Source organism: Falco rusticolus, unplaced genomic scaffold, assembly GCF_015220075.1.
Source record: "Falco rusticolus isolate bFalRus1 unplaced genomic scaffold, bFalRus1.pri scaffold_77_arrow_ctg1, whole genome shotgun sequence".
In the NCBI taxonomy this organism is placed as follows: domain Eukaryota; kingdom Metazoa; phylum Chordata; class Aves; order Falconiformes; family Falconidae; genus Falco; species Falco rusticolus.
In genome coordinates this window covers 41,642-62,010 of record NW_023618242.1, presented here as the reverse complement: position 1 = coordinate 62,010, position 20,369 = coordinate 41,642, and the positions used below count along the sequence as shown (strand labels likewise).

At 56.9% G+C, this 20,369-nt stretch overlaps 3 protein-coding genes and 1 long non-coding RNA gene across 5 annotated transcripts; 3 read left to right on the top strand and 1 right to left on the bottom strand.

Annotated features, from left to right (window-relative positions):
* Positions 1-579: 579 nt before the first annotated feature.
* On the top strand, positions 580-1,950 carry LOC119142175. Its single transcript, XM_037374879.1, has 2 exons — positions 580-1,502; positions 1,651-1,950. The coding sequence occupies exons 1-2, from the start codon at positions 915-917 to the stop codon at positions 1,948-1,950; spliced, it is 888 nt and encodes a 295-aa protein (XP_037230776.1). The 5' UTR covers positions 580-914.
* Positions 1,951-2,017: 67 nt separating this feature from the next.
* Positions 2,018-5,364, top strand: LOC119142174. The gene is made up of 3 exons (XM_037374878.1): positions 2,018-4,120; positions 4,472-4,637; positions 4,851-5,364. Exons 1-3 carry the CDS (start codon positions 2,018-2,020, stop codon positions 5,015-5,017), a joined length of 2,436 nt encoding a protein of 811 aa, XP_037230775.1. The 3' UTR covers positions 5,018-5,364.
* Positions 5,365-12,439: 7,075 nt separating this feature from the next.
* LOC119142177 lies at positions 12,440-14,210 on the bottom strand. The gene is made up of 4 exons (XR_005102177.1): positions 14,135-14,210; positions 13,427-13,575; positions 12,802-12,804; positions 12,440-12,451 (listed from the first exon to the last, which is right to left on the bottom strand). It is a non-coding gene; the product is annotated as an uncharacterized LOC119142177 (long non-coding RNA).
* On the top strand, positions 13,608-18,154 carry LOC119142176. Of its 2 annotated transcripts, XM_037374881.1 has the most exons (4): positions 13,608-14,527; positions 14,677-17,145; positions 17,497-17,659; positions 17,873-18,154. In XM_037374881.1, exons 1-4 carry the CDS (start codon positions 13,940-13,942, stop codon positions 18,037-18,039), a joined length of 3,387 nt encoding a protein of 1,128 aa, XP_037230778.1. In that variant the 5' UTR covers positions 13,608-13,939; the 3' UTR covers positions 18,040-18,154. The 2 variants fall into 2 exon arrangements, with proteins under 2 accessions (XP_037230778.1, XP_037230777.1); XM_037374880.1 differs by having other exon boundaries at positions 17,497-18,154.
* Positions 18,155-20,369: the final 2,215 nt, after the last annotated feature.

The window sequence follows — 20,369 nt, the reverse complement described above, 5'->3', positions numbered from 1 at the left end:
CAATGCACCACCCACCCCTGGCACTGGTCACGGAGCCTCCCCTCTCTGCTCAGTCCCGCGGCCAGGGGCAATCCCAGAGAGCCTCAAGCCTGTCTGGCACCACTGGCCCCAGGGAGAGCCCAGCTGGCTCTTCCAGAGCCCTGCTCCTCCAGCATGGCCCTGGGAACGGTGTCCAGGAGCGTTTCTGCCAGCACCTTCCCAGGAACGGACCAGCCTGGAGGGTCTCCTACCGCTCCCCCTTGCCCTTCTGGAAGTTGGTTCTGGTGATTGCTCAGGTCACCAGGAGTCTCCCCGCATCAGCAGGCCCTTCTAGAGAGCGGAGTGTGGCTTCACACTGGCACAGCACGGCTCCCTCCAGCCCTTGGATGCTCCTCAGCCACTCACACCGCCACTTGGCAAACGGTATAATTAATACACTGAAAGGACCACGGCTGACCCGAGCTGGAGGTCACCCACTGCTCTGCTTGGCTGCCAGTCTCTTGTCTCTTTCTTCAGCAATGGTCAGGCGGATACCCTTTCCATGGGGCAGGGAGATCCATGGCTTGTTGCCCTGCGGCAAGAGACAAGAAGCCACCTCACATCATGAAACACAGGCTCTCCCTCTTTGTGGGGGGAAAGCAGCACAAGCCCCTTAGGAAGGTGCTGAAGGCGTACAGGCCTACATCTGCCCCTTCTGGTCGCGTCCATCAATTACGCACTTCAGCCAAGACAGAAACGCCACCCCCTTCCAACCTGGCAGGAGAGCCCATGGCAGACAGCGAGACAGCAGAGGCATCGCAGGGGAAGGGCGCTCTCAGCCAGAGCAGCTGCCCCGGGCACACCCAGAGCCCAGCGCTGCTCGGCTCCCAGTACTCAGAAGGTTTAGAAAACCACAGGGCTGCTCCTCGGAAACATCCCCATTCCTACACTCATGGATGCTTCCCCTTCCCCGAGCGCTCAGCCCGGAGCAGGCAGAACCACCAGGAGCAGAGCCACAGCTGATGCCAGTGCTGAAGCTTCACCGTGTGGGAAGGCAGCTGCCCACGGACAACACCCACGCCTCTCGGTGTCAGCCAGCAGCCCCCAGCAACGGGAGAGAACCCACCCGCATCGTGTCCGTGCAGGCTTACTTTGCCAAAAAACAAAGATGCTGGAGAGCCTGGTGGCAAAGCTATTGCCATTGGCGTCCCTCACCAAGTGAGACACTTCAAAAGGGGCGCAGGTGCTCACGGGTGGGGCGTGGGCATCTCCACAGCCATTGCCCAGGGCTTTGTGATGCAGGCAGCGCATCATGCCCAGAGGCCAATGTGATGCGGGTCTCCACGGTGACCGTGGGGGTATTTAAGGGGCGAGAGCCCTGGGGTGTCCACTCCCAGAAGAGCGACTCCCTCAGGAGGCAGCATCTCCCCTGGGTGACCATGGCAGGTCAGCGGCAGACGCCGCCAAAGATGCCCACGCATGAGGAGGCGAACACCCGCCCCCAGCACCAGAGCAGGCTGCCCAGGCTGCAGACCCTGCACCAGGTGAGAGATGGGGCAGGAGGGGTGGTGGCGGTGGGACGGGGCCACATGGATCTTTCTTGGTGCTGCGGCTGGGCTTGCCAGCACTGGGGGGGCCGCTGTGCCAATGTAGCCACCTCCATCACCTGACTCATGCTCTTCCTGCCCACAGGTGGGCCATGGGCAGCCGCAGGCAGCAGCACCTTCCGAATCTTCTTCCCAGAGCAGGGAAGCTGCCAGCAGACCCCGACAGCTTGTCCCATCTCCTCGGGTCTGCTGTGGTGAGTGGGATGCAGCCGGCAGGATGCAGAGCTGCAGGCGTGCCCCATGCAGCCCCACAGCCAACACCACAGCCTGCACAGGAGACAAACCGGTGCCTTTTGAGGGATTCAGAAAGCAGCATGATGCTGGTGGAAAGGGCAAGAAGAGATCAGGTCCGGGCAGCCAGGAGCAGCAAGGCCCCTGCACCTAAGCCCGTGCATGACCCCCATGAACACGGGAGCACCAGTGCTGCTGGCAGGGTGTCTGTGCCAGCTTCCATGGGTACGAGGCATGTGGGGCCAGGGCACCAGGCACAAGCAGTACAGCAAGGCTCCAAAGCACCAGTGGGACGCTACAAGTGCATCCTCATAGGCAAGTCGGTGCGGAGCCAACGGAGGGCTCTTAGGAAGCCGGAGGATGTGACACGTGTGGCACACTGCTCCAGGAAGGAGGAAGATCTGCCAGAGCTGGAGTGGAGAGAGCTGGCCCGCAGGCAGCACCCGAGGAGGGGAACTCCTGCAAGCATGGCAGCCCATGTCCACGGGAAGCACTGGGCGACGGCGCCAAGGGCCTTAGTCCCACAAGTGCCAAAGAACCACCCAGGGGCCCTGGCCAAGCTTGATAGCTGGGAAGATATCAGCACCAAAGAACTGTCCCAAGAAGAGGACATCAAGATCCACAGCATCTGGGTCAACCCTTTGTTCCCAGAGCTTTTGGAGGGGTCCTGCCGTCCCAGCAGCTCTGGCACACACGCGGCAGGAGTCACAGCTGGGCACCTGCAGGATGCGTCTGCTGACCAGGCACATTCCACAAACACCGAGCCAGCAGCTGCTGCCCTGGCTGCAGCTGCTGAGGAAGAGGAGCAGCGCTCGCCACTCGCTCCCACAGAACAGGAGGCGGCAAAGGCACCGGCTTCTCTCTTCAGCAAGCAGGGCACAGCAGCACAGACAGGGAGCCAGGCACCTGCCCCACACAGCCCCACAGCCCACACCGTGGCTCTGCAGGACGCAGCTCAGTGGGACGTAAGTGAGGTGCGGCACAAGAGGCCAGCGGAAAAGCAGGACTCAAAAAGCAGCATGATGCTGGTGGAAAGGGCAAGAAGAGATGAGGTCCAGGCAGCCAGGAGCAGCAAGGCCCCTGCACCTAAGCCCGTGCATGACCCCCATGAACACGGGAGCACCAGTGCTGCTGGCAGGGTGTCTGTGCCAGCTTCCATGGGTACGAGGCATGTGGGGCCAGGGCACCAGGCACGAGCAGTACAGCAAGGCTCCAAAGCACCAGTGGGACGCTACAAGTGCATCCTCATAGGCAAGCCGGTGCGGAGCCAACGGAGGGCCCGTAGGAAGCCTGAGGTTATTTCACATGTGGCAGACTGCTCCAGGAAGGAGGAGGATCTGCAGAAGCTGAAGTCGAGATTCCTGGCCCACAGCCAGCACAGGAGGAGGGGAAGTCCTGCAGGAAGTCCTGCAAGCATGGCAGCCCATGTCCGCGGGAAGCACTGGGCGAAGGCAGAAAGGGCCTTAGTCCCACAAGTGCCAAAGAACCACCCAGGGGCCCTGGCCAAGCTTGATAGCTGGGAAGATATCAGCACCAAAGAACTGTCCCAAGAAGAGGACATCAAGATCCACAGCATCTGGGTCAACCCTTTGTTCCCAGAGCTTTTGGAGGGGTCCTGCCGTCCCAGCAGCTCTGGCACACACGCGGCAGGAGTCACAGCTGGGCACCTGCAGGATGCGTCTGCTGACCCGGCACATTCCACAAACACCGAGCCAGCAGCTGCTGCCCTGGCTGCAGCTGCTGAGGAAGAGGAGCAGCGCTCGCCACTCGCTCCCACAGAACAGGAGGCGGCAAAGGCACCGGCTTCTCTCTTCAGCAAGCAGGGCACAGCAGCACAGACAGGGAGCCAGGCACCTGCCCCACACAGCCCCACAGCCCACACCGTGGCTCTGCAGGACGCAGCTTGGTGGGACATGAGTGATGTCCTGCACGAGCTTGAGGCTGTGATCCAAGAACGCAGCCAGCAGCTGGTGGAACAGCGGCACTCGGCACAAAGCATGGATGCGGCGATGGCAGTAAAACCACGTGCAGCAACTGAGGATAGCGAGTCTACATTGGCTGCAGAGCCTCGGGGAGAGCCCAGCACAGCCTCTCCTGTCCCAGACGAACGCCAGGATGGAGAACACATGGCTTCTCCCATGTCTGGAGACCCTCCAGGAGAGGCTAGTGCAGCCATCGTCTCCCCGGCAGCACACGATCATGAAGGGGCTTTTTTGTTGCCTGAAAATGCTGTGGACAACACCGCCACACCACACCTTGCCCCAGCAGCAGAGAACGGAGACAATGAGACAGCTTGTCCCCTGCCTTGGGAGCCTTGGCACCAGGTGAGCCAGGGGCGCGTGGCCAGCACCGAGCATCCCCAGGTACCGGAGGCAGGCGCGGCGCCCGGGGCATGTGTGGCAGGGACATGGCTGGTGGACATCCTCTCCATCTCCTCCCCACCACCACCACCCCCCCGGCCCCCGCCCCCGCCTTTAGTCTTGCTCTCCCCATGCAGGCGACCTCCCAGCACAGAGGCGACACGCAGCCCTCCTCTGGCTGCAGGACCGTAAGCCCAGCCAACCCGACACCTAACACTGCCAAGCCTACCACGAAACCCCATCCCCAAGCGCCGGTTTCTCCCCGCATCCAGTGACGGATGCTTAGCTCTCCCTTTGTTGTTCCTGTTTTTATAGGAGGCGCCAGGGGTCTTGGCCAAGGAGGACGACAAGTGGGAAGACATCAGCCTGGAGCTCTTCCAGGACCCCCACGCTGTTCCCCCGGAGGGCCAGGCAGCCTCCGAGCAGAGTGGTAACACATCGCCCTGCTCCGGCTCCAGGGATGAGCCCGAGGATGAGCCAGGTACGTCCGAGTCGAGCGCTGCCTCGGCCAGGGCAGGCCCGGTCCGGCTGTCCCGGCGCCCTGCACCCAGGCCATGGCGGCAGGACTGCGTGCAGAGGGGCTGGCCGCTCCCTGGACACCCCTCCCTGGGGAAAGCCCTCGGTGGTGGGGAGCAGGCAGGACCTTGCCCATTACCTGCCCAGCCCCTTGCCTACAGCTCTCCTTCTTCCACAGGCATCGCCGCCCTGCCGCACACCCCAGCTCGACGGCGACGGCCCTCCCTCTTCCGCAGGGTGCTCAGGGCTCTGCGCAGGGCTTTCTCCTGTACCTGCATCACGGCACAGCGAGAGCAGCAGCGCCCTGCTGCCAGCGGGGCCCATGAAGGTGCCGGCTGCCCCTGAGCCCGTGCTGCATGCGGAAGGTGCAGCGCAGGGAGGCACTGGAGGGATGGCTGCCGGGACTGCGCCCCACGCATTCAGCTGCCCTGAGGACATCGTGGCGCCAGCCTCTGCTGGCCCCTGCATGCTTTCTGAGGCCAATAAAAGCTGACCATTTTCCCCCAGGGCTCATGTGTGCCTGCTCCACCCTGGCAGAAAGACCCGCGCAGGCAAGGCCCACGCCAGCAGGCAGAGCTGGAGAGCCCCTGTGCTCCCTCTTCTCCACGCTGAGCAGAGCCTGTGCCCTCGGCCTCTGCCCATGCCGCTGGCATTCCAGCTCCCAACCAGATGGGGCCTCCGCTGGCCTCGCTCCACGGGGCCCGTGTCTGCCCGTCTTCCTCTTGCTTGCTCTTTGCTCTTGCTGTAGGTGCCCGTTTGCTGCGGTTCTAAGCTCCGGTTCTTCACTTCCTGTTCACTTACTTGTCATTTTTGTGGCTGTCTTAAAGGGACACGACTTTAAGACAAGTCTTTAAAGTCAACTAACGCATCTGCAGTCGCGCTGCAGACCCCAAAAAATCCCCCTTTTTGGTTTTGAACAGCTAGTACCAGGTTTGCTGTGTGCTGCAGGGTCCTTTGCAAACACAATGGCAAACAAGGCAATAGCAAACAATCAGTCCTGCCAGTCGAGTGAATCGATGCCAAAAGCCCGACATTTTCTCAGATTTTGGTAACATGTTGCTGCAATGGGGCGCCTACAATCAATGCAGCACATGCCACCAAAATACTCTCAGCCATGTCCCTGAGTCAACAACAAAAAGTCAATAGTTGCTCTGTTTTGTAAAACTGCATGTTGTACTCCTGGCAAATCATCAGCTAACAATCCCAGAACACTAGAGGTTTGACTCACATTCTTAACTACCTAACAAAGAAGGTGATTTAACTCTTTTAATGCTTTCCCTGCTGCTGCTCCGGGTAAGCGAAGAGCTGCTGCAATATGTTCCCATCGGTTCCATAAATCAACTACGTCATTACACGCTTCATCTAAAGCTATATGGCGTTTAAGCGCATTATGCTTATCAACATGTTCACGGGTTGATTTATGCGGGTGTCATGGTCCCATCATGGCCTCCTACTACATTAGCATCTGCAGAAAAACAACTGTCGGCATTCAAAGTGCCAACAATATCAACTTCTTGCGGTTTAACGTTATACAGAGGTAACCGATTATCCCAAATATCGGAAGGCTTTCAGTAAGGTCCTTCATTCCCCAAAGTCTTTGTCAAAATCGTACGTTTGCTTTTACGCAATGATGTCTGTTAACACACGTTGCAAGTTTTGAGGAAGGCCACATCGATCAGACATGTGTGGAAAGGTTGACTGCCTTGCACCACAGACACACCAAACCAGGACGGGTTCAGTTGCTGTGCTAAGGAGACCGCACATTAGCTGTTGGGTTGACTGGCGGCAGCGGTGCTCCCACGATCCGGCACGCTAAGCTCAGGCCGCACACAGCCAGCAGGTATCCATCGCGGACCTTCATCTGTAGAAACACAAGCATAACCTCTCCCCCAGGTTAACAATCCATGCGGTCCTGACGAATGCCTTTGTGTACAAGGTACAAGGGTCTTTCAGGCGTACTAAGACGCCTTTGTGCTTTTGCTGCTTAGCACCAATTGACACAAAGTGCCGCACAATGGGAGGCACCGCACGGTCGGCAGAGATTTTCAAAAAGATCAAAACGTAGCGTGCTTTCTCTAAACGTGCCTCTGGGGTCATTCCCTTCATTCCTCCTCCCTGTTTTTCAAGCAGGCGTTTGAGAGTACCATTCAAGCGTTCAACGATGGCTTGGCCCGGGAGGAATGGGGAAGAGCAAATTTGGGGGAGATCCCTCACAGGGAAAGGAACTGACTGACGGACTTAGAGTTATAGGCAGGTCCATTGACCGTTTTGATCGCAAGGGGGACGCCGAGCACAGACAAAGCACATTGCCAGGGCCGAATGACCTCACGAGTGGTCTCACCTGTGCGGGCAGGAGCAATCATTGCAGAAGAATATGTATCTATTGTAACATGGACATGTTTTTGTCTGCCAAACTCGTTGTAATGAGTTACATCTGTTTGCCAAAGCGGTAAAGCTTGAAGGCCTCTAGGATTAACTCCATAATCGGGCACGGAGGTAACATTTTGACAGTCTGCACAGGCTGCAACAGTACTGCCTGCAGCAGCCTGAGAGAGACCCTTTTGACCAAACTGATGATACAAGGATCGCCAATTCTGATGATAAAATTGGTGGGCTAACACAGCCTGCTGGTGGACATCAGGAACAGGCACCAACAGAGCCACAGAAACCAGAGCATCAACTCTAGCATTGCCTTCAATTACAAAACCGGGTAGGGAAGCATGGCTGTTAACATGCGTAACATAAAATGGAGAATGGTGTTTCCGAATCTCTTCCCAAACTAAAGTCAAAAGTGCAAAAAGCTTGGGATTGTTGACATGGCCAAGGACAGCCATCTCTAACTTGGGAAGGAGGGCTGCCACACAGGCTGAATCAGTAACGAGATTAAGAGGGCCTGGGAAGGATTGAAATGCCAAGGCCGCAGCCCGCAACCCTACAGCTTGCGGGCATCCTTCCCGATACACAATTTGGGAATGCCATTGCCCATTCTGTTTGCAAGCAACTACGGCTTTCCCCGTTTTTTCCAGACCCGTCTGCAAATACTGTGCCACCTTTGACTGGTCGTCTCTGACTCAGTTGCCGTGGCTGCAAAGTTAGATCTACAGTCATTTTCAAAAGTGGGTGAGGTGGATGATGGTACTGAACTTGCCCTTGAATATTGGCAAGAGCCACTTGGAGGGCAGTAGAGTTTGACAGCGCCCATTCAAAAGAGAATTGTTGTACGGGGCTAATCACAGCTGACGCATCAACTCCAGTCCACTCTAAACATCACTTTGGGGTTTTTATGATCAAATCGGCAACAAGTTTGTACCATCCAACAGCGGTTTTCTTAGGCTGCAAAGGCAGAACCAACCACTCAAGCACATGCAGTGGATCTTCCCAAGCCTGCTTTCACTGGGCCAGCATAGCATAAGGAGAAGACTGGTCCATTAAAATAAAACCACTTAAAGGAAGCGTGATATCTACACGCCACACATGTCGTGCAGAGATCAACTGTTTGACTTCTTTCACAAGTGCCAAGGCTGCAGGTGTTAAATGCCTTGGGGCTAAAAGATCTGTGTCTCCTTCTAAAAGTTGCCAAAAAGGTTGCCTTTGTTCATTAGTAAGGCCTAAATAATAAGGCCTGTAGCCAATTCGGCATTCCTGCAAGCTTTTGGACATCGCTCAAGGCCTTTACGTCCAGTTTCAATTTGATAGGTTGTGGAGACACAGTTCTCTTCAGCACATTCATGCCCAGATATTTCCAGGGCCCTTGCCTCTGAACTTCTTCAGGAGCTACAGTCAATCCAAACTCTGCTAAACTGTGCCTGGCATCCTTCTCAACTGTCTCCAGCAGCTCTTTTGACGGTGCTGCTAGCAAAATGTCATCCGTGTAACTGATAACAGTAAACATCTTGGTATTTGTCTCTCACTGAGCTCAGGGCTTGGGCTACAAACCATTGACAAATGGTTGGCAGGTTTCTCATGCCTTGAGGCAGCACGGTCCAGTGGTAGCTTTTTGTGGGCTCAGAGCTACTTCTAGTTGGTACTGTAAGGGCCAACTTGGCTTTGTCTTTTGGATCTAAAGGAATGGTAAGAAAACAATCTTTCAGATCAGTAACTAAAATGTCTCACTCCACTGGTGTCACGGTGGCAGACGGCAATCCTGGCTGCAAGGCCCCCATAGAGGCCGTCACTGCATTGACTTTACGCAGGTCACGCAACAATCGCCATTTACCTGATTTCTTTTTTACCACAAATACAGGGGTCTTCCACGGCCTATGGGATTCTTCAGCCTGGCCCGCGTCTAATTGCTCCTTGACTAATCCATGCAGGGCACACAGCTTTTCCTGGGGCAGGGGCCACTGATCTACCCATACTGGTTTATCGGTTAACCAAGTGAGACCAAGGCTAGGCTGTTTCGCTCCCTGTAGCACGTTGGTCCCAGTTAAAATTCCGTGGTGATACAAACTCCCCATTTGACGTGCGGAATTAAACTCTGTAACTCAGCATAGGCTATAAAGCAGGCACGTTTAATTCACCGGCGGGCATCAGGGTGGATAATTCCAAAAGCACCTGCTGCCCCGACCTCTTTGTGCACGTGTGATTTCAAGTATACATTCATACATATTCAATAGATGCCCAAGAAGAGGTTGGGTTAGGATAATGAGTCTACCCAGAAGTCACTAACATAAGTTTCCTCCCATTTGCACTTGCTCACTGCCTCCTGGTGGTGCTCGCGGGGGGTCGTTGAGGATGAAGGCTTAGTAGTCTCCCTCGCTCTGAACTTTTCACCTTCACTCTTCGCGCAGACTCAGTCGTGTCTTGAATTTTTTCCGATCCATAAAACAGGACAGATCCAGTTTTCCTACCTCAAGGCACAGAGGTTCGCATACCGGTGTCTTCTTATCGGCACACAGAGCATCCCAGGTCCACCTTATCAGTACAAAGGGCCCCAGGACCGGGCCTAATTTGCCAAGTCCTACTGTGAAGCTCCTCGCCTCATTTGCCAAGTCACACTGTGAAGCTCCTCTTTGTGCATACAGTGAGAATTTTAATTATTCTAAGTTTTCCATCTCCTGTTAATCTAGTTATTTCTAAGCTTTCTGTCACATTGTCCTAAGCAATCTCGGCCCCACAAAGTGAGTGGTGCGGTGGTAACATATGGCCAGACGGAGGCAGTCTGTCCATTTGTGTTTTGATCTGTATAGGTTTTACAGACAAGCAGCTAGTAGTCATGCCCCCCAGACCTACAACTCCCGCTGCGTTATTTACCAAAGCCCTTTGAGGCGGCAGTCTTTGCTCCATATGACAGTTACGTCTGCTCCGGTATCCAGAAGACCGACCGCTCAACTTCACTTGTGCAGGAGTACCTCCCGATGACGCCACAGTGCAGGTCAGGTTAGGTCGTTGTGGAGATAGTTCTTGCGTCCAACACGCTTGAGGTATTCCTGTGGAGCCGAATCCTTCATCACCCCGCCATGCGGGCTCTGTTCGGGAAACACAACTCACAAAAAGCACAAGTTGAGCAAGGCCTGTATTTTTCGGAATTGTAACAGGAGGCACCCGTGTGGAAACTAAGGCACATATTTAACCTGTGAAGTCTGCATCAATAACACCAACATGGACTTGGATCTTGTGTAAAGTAGTACTAGATCGACCTATTAGTAAGGCACTAAGGCCCTTCCCTGTTGGCCCCTGAGCATTCAGAGGGACCTTAAACACTCCATGGCTGGCTAGAGTTACCGATTCACTGGTGCATCCATCCATCCCTGCTGATCCTTGGGTCCTCCCTGATAATTGCTCACATGAGGCTGGCTGGCTGGTTGGTGTGGCAGCCAGAGGTACTTGTGTCATTGCGCGCCTCCTCGCGCTCTTGTGAGCGTTTCCCTGGCCCGGTGCGTGGAATCCTTCTCTATCAAAACGAGAATGACATTGCTTTGCAAAATGTCCTTTCTTTCCACAGTGGAAACAAGGAATTTCTGACGTGGACAGTCTAGGTTTTGCCACGCATTGTTTTTTGGAGGGGCAGCCCTGTTTAAGGCGTGCTGACTTACCGCAAGAGTAACATTGCATTTGCACAGCAGCCATTACTGCTATTTTGCGTTCCAAGGCACCTACCTTGGCACAGGCTGATATCACAGTTTCTAAGCTGGGTCCTCCTGGCAATCCTTCTATTATTTTTTGACAATCAGCATTAGCACGATCTTTGGCTAATTGCCTTACTAGCATGGCACGCAGGTGAGGGTCAAACACTTGAGAGGCAACAGCATGTTGCAACTTTTCCACAAATGGCAAAAATGGTTCTTTTGGGCCTTGCTTAATTGCTGGATAACGCTCATTGACTCTGCTAATTGTGCAGTTTTCATTATTGCTTGCATGCCTATATTTTTTATTTGATCGAATACTGGGGGGGGGGCACTGAGCCTGATGTTGAGGGTTGGCATACTGCCCAGTACCCACCAACACATCAGGCCCATTACCAACCCGGGGATCATCTTGCGGAAGGTTTCGATTCGGCAGCCCTTGCTGTTGCGCAGCTACCCGCCAGGTTGCGTGGAAGACCGCTAGTTGCACAGGCTGGGACATGATCTGTGCCGTCTGAGAACTATCAAAAGGAGTCCAAGTGTCCGTGGTAAGCACACGCAAGAATTGCATTGTAGCCGGCGAATTCACCCCGTACTGAGAAACAGTGTTTTGCAAGTCCTGCACTATTTTCCAAGCAAACGGTGTATGAACAGTTAGGATTACCAGCAGCCCCGCATCTCCTGTCGTAACAGGATATGCATGCGGCGCAGCGGTGGAAGGAGTAGTAACATCAAGGAGCGGTCCGTCTATATGTCCTACTAAATCCCAGTTCCCCTCTTGTAGTGCCCCATCTTTTACAGCCTGCCAAAATTGCCAAGGGTTGCGCGGCGTTACCGTAACTTTCGATACTGGATTTCTACCACCTCCACATTCTTCACCGCCTCTGACTGATAACCTTGTCATAGCTGGGCACGATTCCGGATTTTTGGCGTTTCCATCCTGTGGAGGCAGGGGAGGAGCTGAGGGGGCAGGCGGGAAAGGAGAAGAAGCTGGGGGAGGGGGGAGTGTGGGCTGGCACAAATGCCGTTGGGACTCAGGGGGGCAGGGATCGGTCCACCGAGGTTTCTCCTTGTTGTCCTTGTCCTCGGAATCGCTACCGAACATAGGTCAATGCTGCTGGGCTTATTTAGGGGCTTTGGGACATTGAGGAGTGGCGTCTGGTAAGGGGCACGGACTCTCCCCCTCCCCCTCCCCCTCCCCCTCCCCCTCCCCCTCCCCCTCCCCCTCCCCCTCCCCCTCCCCCTCCCCCTCCCCCTCCCCCTCCTGTCTGTAGTTGGAGGGGGATCCAGGGCAGGTTTGGGTGATACACCCCCGCTCACGTCTTGCTGACTTTTCAAGCCCCTACTCACATCTTGCTCATTTTTTAAGCCCCCCACAGCATCTCTAAGCAGTCCCCGTGTAGCCAAATGCCCCGACGCCTCTTTGTCCTCTTTCATCACAGCTTCCGACAGTGTTGATCCTAAATTGTCACAGGTCAACACACTAAGAGCAGTCACGGTGGACGTTTCTACTCCGTGTCTCTTGGCCCTCAATACCATACTGCCTAACCGCAGCCCATCTAAAGTAGCTCCACATTTCTGTAACACTAACTTCCACATTGACAGCACAGTGGTATCTTCCTTAGAGAACTTAGTCCCCATGCTGTCCCTGGTGGCTCACCTTACCGGCGTCACGTTCTCCCGGGATCTAGCAGCCGCCTGCTGTGCTATTCCGCTTCACCAGGCTCCACCTCCCCAGCAACCCGCTGGTCACAGCCTCAGGATCTGCTCCTGACACCCCTTATCGGGGGCACAGTCTCAGGGTCTCCTCCTGATACCCCTTACTGGGATCATATCGGCACGTCGAGGTGACGCAAGTCAAGACGGACATAAAAACACTATATCTACGTGGCTGGGTTCAGACAAAATGGCCAGAATGGCCTTTATTATCTGTACAGATTGCTTATATATCTTAGATAGTACGTGTGTCAGACCCTGATAGGCTTGCTGTCGTCTTCTTCTTGCTTGCTCTTTGCTCTTGCTGTAGGTGCCCGTTTGCTGCGGTTCTAAGCTCCGGTTCTACACATCCTGTTCACATACTTGTCATTTTTGTGGCTGTCTTAAAGGAACACGACTAAGTCTTTAAAGTCAACTAACTCGTCTGCAGACACGCTGCAGACCCCAACACTCCACCTCCAGAGGAAAGGCACTGAAGAGCAGCCCGTGAGGGACCATCCATGCCAGTAAGCAGCTGTCAGCTGGGCTCAGGATGCTGAGCACCGCCCCCCGCCAAAGCCCAACTCACCGGCCAATGCACCACCCACCCCTGGCACTGGTCACGGAGCCTCCCCTCTCTGCTCAGTCCCGCGGCCAGGGGCAATCCCAGAGAGCCTCAAGCCTGTCTGGCACCACTGGCCCCAGGGAGAGCCCAGCTGGCTCTTCCAGAGCCCTGCTCCTCCAGCATGGCCCTGGGAACGGTGTCCAGGAGCGTTTCTGCCAGCACCTTCCCAGGAACGGACCAGCCTGGAGGGTCTCCTACCGCTCCCCCTTGCCCTTCTGGAAGTTGGTTCTGGTGATTGCTCAGGTCACCAGGAGTCTCCCCGCATCAGCAGGCCCTTCTAGAGAGCGGAGTGTGGCTTCACACTGGCACAGCACGGCTCCCTCCAGCCCTTGGATGCTCCTCAGCCACTCACACCGCCACTTGGCAAACGGTATAATTAATACACTGAAAGGACCACGGCTGACCCGAGCTGGAGGTCACCCACTGCTCTGCTTGGCTGCCAGTCTCTTGTCTCTTTCTTCAGCAATGGTCAGGCGGATACCCTTTCCATGGGGCGGGGAGATCCACGGCTTGTTGCCCTGCGGCAAGAGACAAGAAGCCACCTCACATCATGAAACACAGGCTCTCCCTCTTTGTGGGGGGAAAGCAGCACAAGCCCCTTAGGAAGGTGCTGAAGGCGTACAGGCCTACATCTGCCCCTTCTGGTCGCGTCCATCAATTACGCACTTCAGCCAAGACAGAAACGCCACCCCCTTCCAACCTGGCAGGAGAGCCCATGGCAGACAGCGAGACAGCAGAGGCATCGCAGGGGAAGGGCGCTCTCAGCCAGAGCAGCTGCCCCGGGCACACCCAGAGCCCAGCGCTGCTCGGCTCCCAGTACTCAGAAGGTTTAGAAAACCACAGGGCTGCTCCTCGGAAACATCCCCATTCCTACACTCATGGATGCTTCCCCTTCCCCGAGCGCTCAGCCCGGAGCAGGCAGAACCACCAGGAGCAGAGCCACAGCTGATGCCAGTGCTGAAGCTTCACCGTGTGGGAAGGCAGCTGCCCACGGACAACACCCACGCCTCTCGGTGTCAGCCAGCAGCCCCCAGCAACGGGAGAGAACCCACCCGCATCGTGTCCGTGCAGGCTTACTTTGCCAAAAAACAAAGATGCTGGAGAGCCTGGTGGCAAAGCTATTGCCATTGGCGTCCCTCACCAAGTGAGACACTTCAAAAGGGGCGCAGGTGCTCACGGGTGGGGCGTGGGCATCTCCACAGCCATTGCCCAGGGCTTTGTGATGCAGGCAGCGCATCATGCCCAGAGGCCAATGTGATGCGGGTCTCCACGGTGACCGTGGGGGTATTTAAGGGGCGAGAGCCCTGGGGTGTCCACTCCCAGAAGAGCGACTCCCTCAGGAGGCAGCATCTCCCCTGGGTGACCATGGCAGGTCAGCGGCAGACGCCGCCAAAGATGCCCACGCATGAGGAGGCGAACACCCGCCCCCAGCACCAGAGCAGGCTGCCCAGGCTGCAGACCCTGCACCAGGTGAGAGATGGGGCAGGACGGGGTGGTGGCGGTGGGACGGGGCCACATGGATCTTTCTTGGTGCTGCGGCTGGGCTTGCCAGCACTGGGGGGGCCGCTGTGCCAATGTAGCCACCTCCATCACCTGACTCATGCTCTTCCTGCCCACAGGTGGGCCATGGGCAGCCGCAGGCAGCAGCACCTTCCGAATCTTCTTCCCAGAGCAGGGAAGCTGCCAGCAGACCCCGACAGCTTGTCCCATCTCCTCGGGTCTGCTGTGGTGAGTGGGATGCAGCCGGCAGGATGCAGAGCTGCAGGCGTGCCCCATGCAGCCCCACAGCCAACACCACAGCTGCACAGGAGACAAACCGGTGCCTTTTGAGGGATTCAGAAAGCAGCATGATGCTGCTGAAAAGGACAAGAAGAGATCAGGTCCGGGCAGCCAGGAGCAGCAAGGCCCCTGCACCTAAGCCCGTGCATGACCCCCATGAACACGGGAGCACCAGTGCTGCTGGCAGGGTGTCTGTGCCAGCTTCCATGGGTACGAGGCATGTGGGGCCAGGGCACCAGGCACAAGCAGTACAGCAAGGCTCCAAAGCACCAGTGGGACGCTACAAGTGCATCCTCATAGGCAAGTCGGTGCGGAGCCAACGGAGGGCTCTTAGGAAGCCGGAGGATGTGACACGTGTGGCACACTGCTCCAGGAAGGAGGAAGATCTGCCAGAGCTGGAGCGGAGAGAGCTGGCCCGCAGGCAGCACCCGAGGAGGGGAACTCCTGCAAGCATGGCAGCCCATGTCCACGGGAAGCACTGGGCGACGGCCGAAAGGGCCTTAGTCCCACAAGTGCCAAAGAACCACCCAGGGGCCCTGGCCAAGCTTGATAGCTGGGAAGATATCAGCACCAAAGAACTGTCCCAAGAAGAGGACATCAAGATCCACAGCATCTGGGTCAACCCTTTGTTCCCAGAGCTTTTGGAGGGGTCCTGCCGTCCCAGCAGCTCTGGCACACACGCGGCAGGAGTCACAGCTGGGCACCTGCAGGATGCGTCTGCTGACCCGGCACATTCCACAAACACCGAGCCAGCAGCTGCTGCCCTGGCTGCAGCTGCTGAGGAAGAGGAGCAGCGCTCGCCACTCGCTCCCACAGAACAGGAGGCGGCAAAGGCACCGGCTTCTCTCTTCAGCAAGCAGGGCACAGCAGCACAGACAGGGAGCCAGGCACCTGCCCCACACAGCCCCACAGCCCACACCGTGGCTCTGCAGGACGCAGCTCAGTGGGACGTAAGTGAGGTGCGGCACAAGAGGCCAGCGGAAAAGCAGGACTCAAAAAGCAGCATGATGCTGGTGGAAAGGGCAAGAAGAGATCAGGTCCAGGCAACCAGGAGCAGCAAGGCCCCTGCACCTAAGCCCGTGCATGACCCCCATGAACACGGGAGCACCAGTGCTGCTGGCAGGGTGTCTGTGCCAGCTTCCATGGGTACGAGGCATGTGGGGCCAGGGCACCAGGCACGAGCAGTACAGCAAGGCTCCAAAGCACCAGTGGGACGCTACAAGTGCATCCTCATAGGCAAGCCGGTGCGGAGCCAACGGAGGGCCCGTAGGAAGCCTGAGGTTATTTCACATGTGGCAGACTGCTCCAGGAAGGAGGAGGATCTGCAGAAGCTGAAGTCGAGATTCCTGGCCCACAGCCAGCACAGGAGGAGGGGAAGTCCTGCAGGAAGTCCTGCAAGCATGGCAGCCCATGTCCGCGGGAAGCACTGGGCGAAGGCAGAAAGGGCCTTAGTCCCACAAGTGCCAAAGAACCACCCAGGGGCCCTGGCCAAGCTTGATAGCTGGGAAGATATCAGCACCAAAGAACTGTCCCAAGAAGAGGACATCAAGATCCACAGCATCTGGGTCAACCCTTTGTTCCCAGAGCTTTTGGAGGGGTCCTGCCGTCCCAGCAGCTCTGGCACACACGCGGCAGGAGTCACAGCTGGGCACCTGCAGGATGCGTCTGCTGACCCGGCACATTCCACAAACACCGAGCCAGCAGCTGCTGCCCTGGCTGCAGCTGCTGAGGAAGAGGAGCAGCGCTCGCCACTCGCTCCCACAGAACAGGAGGCGGCAAAGGCACCGGCTTCTCTCTTCAGCAAGCAGGGCACAGCAGCACAGACAGGGAGCCAGGCACCTGCCCCACACAGCCCCACAGCCCACACCGTGGCTCTGCAGGACGCAGCTTGGTGGGACATGAGTGATGTCCTGCACGAGCTTGAGGCTGTGATCCAAGAACGCAGCCAGCAGCCGGTGGAACAGCGGCACTCGGCACAAAGCATGGATGCGGCGATGGCAGTAAAACCACGTGCAGCAACTGAGGATAGCGAGTCTACATTGGCTGCAGAGCCTCGGGGAGAGCCCAGCACAGCCTCTCCTGTCCCAGACGAACGCCAGGATGGAGAACACATGGCTTCTCCCATGTCTGGAGACCCTCCAGGAGAGGCTAGTGCAGCCATCGTCTCCCCGGCAGCACACGATCATGAAGGGGCTTTTTTGTTGCCTGAAAATGCTGTGGACAACACCGCCACACCACACCTTGCCCCAGCAGCAGAGAACGGAGACAATGAGACAGCTTGTCCCCTGCCTTGGGAGCCTTGGCACCAGGTGAGCCAGGGGTGCGTGGCCAGCACCGAGCATCCCCAGGTACCGGAGGCAGGCGCGGCGCCCGGGGCATGTGTGGCAGGGACATGGCTGGTGGACATCCTCTCCATCTCCTCCCCACCACCACCACCCCCCCGGCCCCCGCCCCCGCCTTTAGTCTTGCTCTCCCCATGCAGGCGACCTCCCAGCACAGAGGCGACACGCAGCCCTCCTCTGGCTGCAGGACCGTAAGCCCAGCCAACCCGACACCTAACACTGCCAAGCCTACCACGAAACCCCATCCCCAAGCGCCGGTTTCTCCCCGCATCCAGTGACGGATGCTTAGCTCTCCCTTTGTTGTTCCTGTTTTTATAGGAGGCGCCAGGGGTCTTGGCCAAGGAGGACGACAAGTGGGAAGACAGCCTGGAGCTCTTCCAGGACCCCCACGCTGATCCCCCGGAGGGCCAGGCAGCCTCCGAGCAGAGTGGTAACACATCGCCCTGCTCCGGCTCCAGGGATGAGCCCGAGGATGAGCCAGGTACGTCCGAGTCGAGCGCTGCCTCGGCCAGGGCAGGCCCGGTCCGGCTGTCCCGGCGCCCTGCACCCAGGCCAGGGCGGCAGGACTGCGTGCAGAGGGGCTGGCCGTTCCCTGGACACCCCTCCCTGGGGAAAGCCCTCGGTGGTGGGGAGCAGGCAGGACCTTGCCCATTACCTGCCCAGCCCCTTGCCTACAGCTCTCCTTCTTCCACAGGCATCGCCGCCCTGCCGCACACCCCAGCTCGACGGCGACGGCCCTCCCTCTTCCGCAGGGTGCTCAGGGCTCTGCGCAGGGCTTTCTCCTGTACCTGCATCACGGCACAGCGAGAGCAGCAGCGCCCTGCTGCCAGCGGGGCCCATGAAGGTGCCGGCTGCCCCTGAGCCCGTGCTGCATGCGGAAGGTGCAGCGCAGGGAGGCACTGGAGGGATGGCTGCCGGGACTGCGCCCCACGCATTCAGCTGCCCTGAGGACATCGTGGCGCCAGCCTCTGCTGGGCCCTGCATGCTTTCTGAGGCCAATAAAAGCTGACCATTTTCCCCCAGGGCTCATGTGTGCCTGCTCCACCCTGGCAGAAAGACCCGCGCAGGCAAGGCCCACGCCAGCAGGCAGAGCTGGAGAGCCGCTGTGCTCCCTCTTCTCCACGCTGAGCAGAGCCTGTGCCCTCGGCCTCTGCCCATGCCGCTGGCATTCCAGCTCCCAACCAGATGGGGCCTCCGCTGGCCTCGCCCCACGGGGCCCGTGTCTGCCCGGACTCGCGCAGCCGCAGCCCGCACCCAGTGCCCGGGCACGCACTGCCCTGTGCCCATGGCACAGAGGAACCCCTTCCCCGCAGTGCCGCCTGTGCCCTCGCTAGCGCAGCCCGGGCTGCGGAACTGCCCTTGCTGCCCGGGCACGCCGCACGCCCCTGCCCACCTTGGCCTCTGGGGCCTTTCCCACAGGCACTGCTGCTCTCCAGCCACCCGGCCACAGCCACAGCCCCTGGGCAGGGGGCATCAGCCCATCCCCGAGCCGCTGCTCAGCACCTGCCTTTGCTGGACTTCCTGGGGCCCGCAGCAGCCCATGCTTCTGGCCTGGCCAACTCCCTCCCGAGAGCTGCCAAGCCTCCACCACTGCCACTGCCACCCGCAGTGCGGGGGCCTCCCCTACCCCTGCTGTCATTGTGATTCCTCACACGCTCCACTGTGGCGACGCAAGGCGAGACGGACATAAAAACACTGTATCTACGTGGCTGGGTTCAGACAAAATGGCCAGAATGGCCTTTATTATCTGTACAGATTGCTTATATATCTTAGATAGTACATGTGTCAGACCCTGATAGGCTTGCTGTCGTCCTCCTCTTGCTTGCTCTTTGCTCTTGCTGTAGGTGCCCGTTTGCTGCGGTTCTAAGCTCCGGTTCTACACATCCTGTTCACATACTTGTCATTTTTGTGACTGTCTTAAAGGAACACGACTTTAAGACAAGTCTTTAAAGTCAACTAACTCATCTGCAGTCGCGCTGCAGACCCCAAAAAATCCCCCTTTTTGGTTTTGAACAGCTAGTACCAGGTTTGCTGTGTGCTGCAGGGTCCTTTGCAAACACAATGGCAAACAAGGCAATAGCAAACAATCAGTCCTGCCAGTCGAGTGAATCGATGCCAAAAGCCCGGCATTTTCTCAGATTTTGGTAACATGTTGCTGCAATGGGGCGCCTACAATCAATGCAGCACATGCCACCAAAATACTCTCAGCCATGTCCCTGAGTCAACAACAAAAAGTCAATAGTTGCTCTGTTTTGTAAAACTGCGTGTTGTACTCCTGGCAAATCATCAGCTAACAATCCCAGAACACTAGAGGTTTGACTCACATTCTTAACTACCTAACAAAGAAGGTGATTTAACTCTTTTAATGCTTTCCCTGCTGCTGCTCCGGGTAAGCGAAGAGCTGCTGCAATATGTTCCCATCGGTTCCATAAATCAACTACGTCATTACACGCTTCATCTAAAGCTATATGGCGTTTAAGCGCATTATGCTTATCAACATGTTCACGGGTTGATTTATGCGGGTGTCATGGTCCCATCATGGCCTCCTACTACATTAGCATCTACAGAAAAACAACTGTCGGCATTCAAAGTGCCAACAATATCAACTTCTTGCGGTTTAACGTTATACAGAGGTAACCGATTATCCCAAATATCGGAAGGCTTTCAGTAAGGTCCTTCATTCCCCAAAGTCTTTGTCAAAATCGTACGTTTGCTTTTACGCAATGATGTCTGTTAACACACGTTGCAAGTTTTGAGGAAGGCCACATCGATCAGACATGTGTGGAAAGGTTGACTGCCTTGCACCACAGACACACCAAACCAGGACGGGTTCAGTTGCTGTGCTAAGGAGACCGCACATTAGCTGTTGGGTTGACTGGCGGCAGCGGTGCTCCCACGATCCGGCACGCTAAGCTCAGGCCGCACACAGCCAGCAGGTATCCATCGCGGACCTTCATCTGTAGAAACACAAGCATAACCTCTCCCCCAGGTTAACAATCCATGCGGTCCTGACGAATGCCTTTGTGTACAAGGTACAAGGGTCTTTCAGGCGTACTAAGACGCCTTTGTGCTTTTGCTGCTTAGCACCAATTGACACAAAGTGCCGCACAATGGGAGGCACCGCACGGTCGGCAGAGATTTTCAAAAAGATCAAAACGTAGCGTGCTTTCTCTAAACGTGCCTCTGGGGTC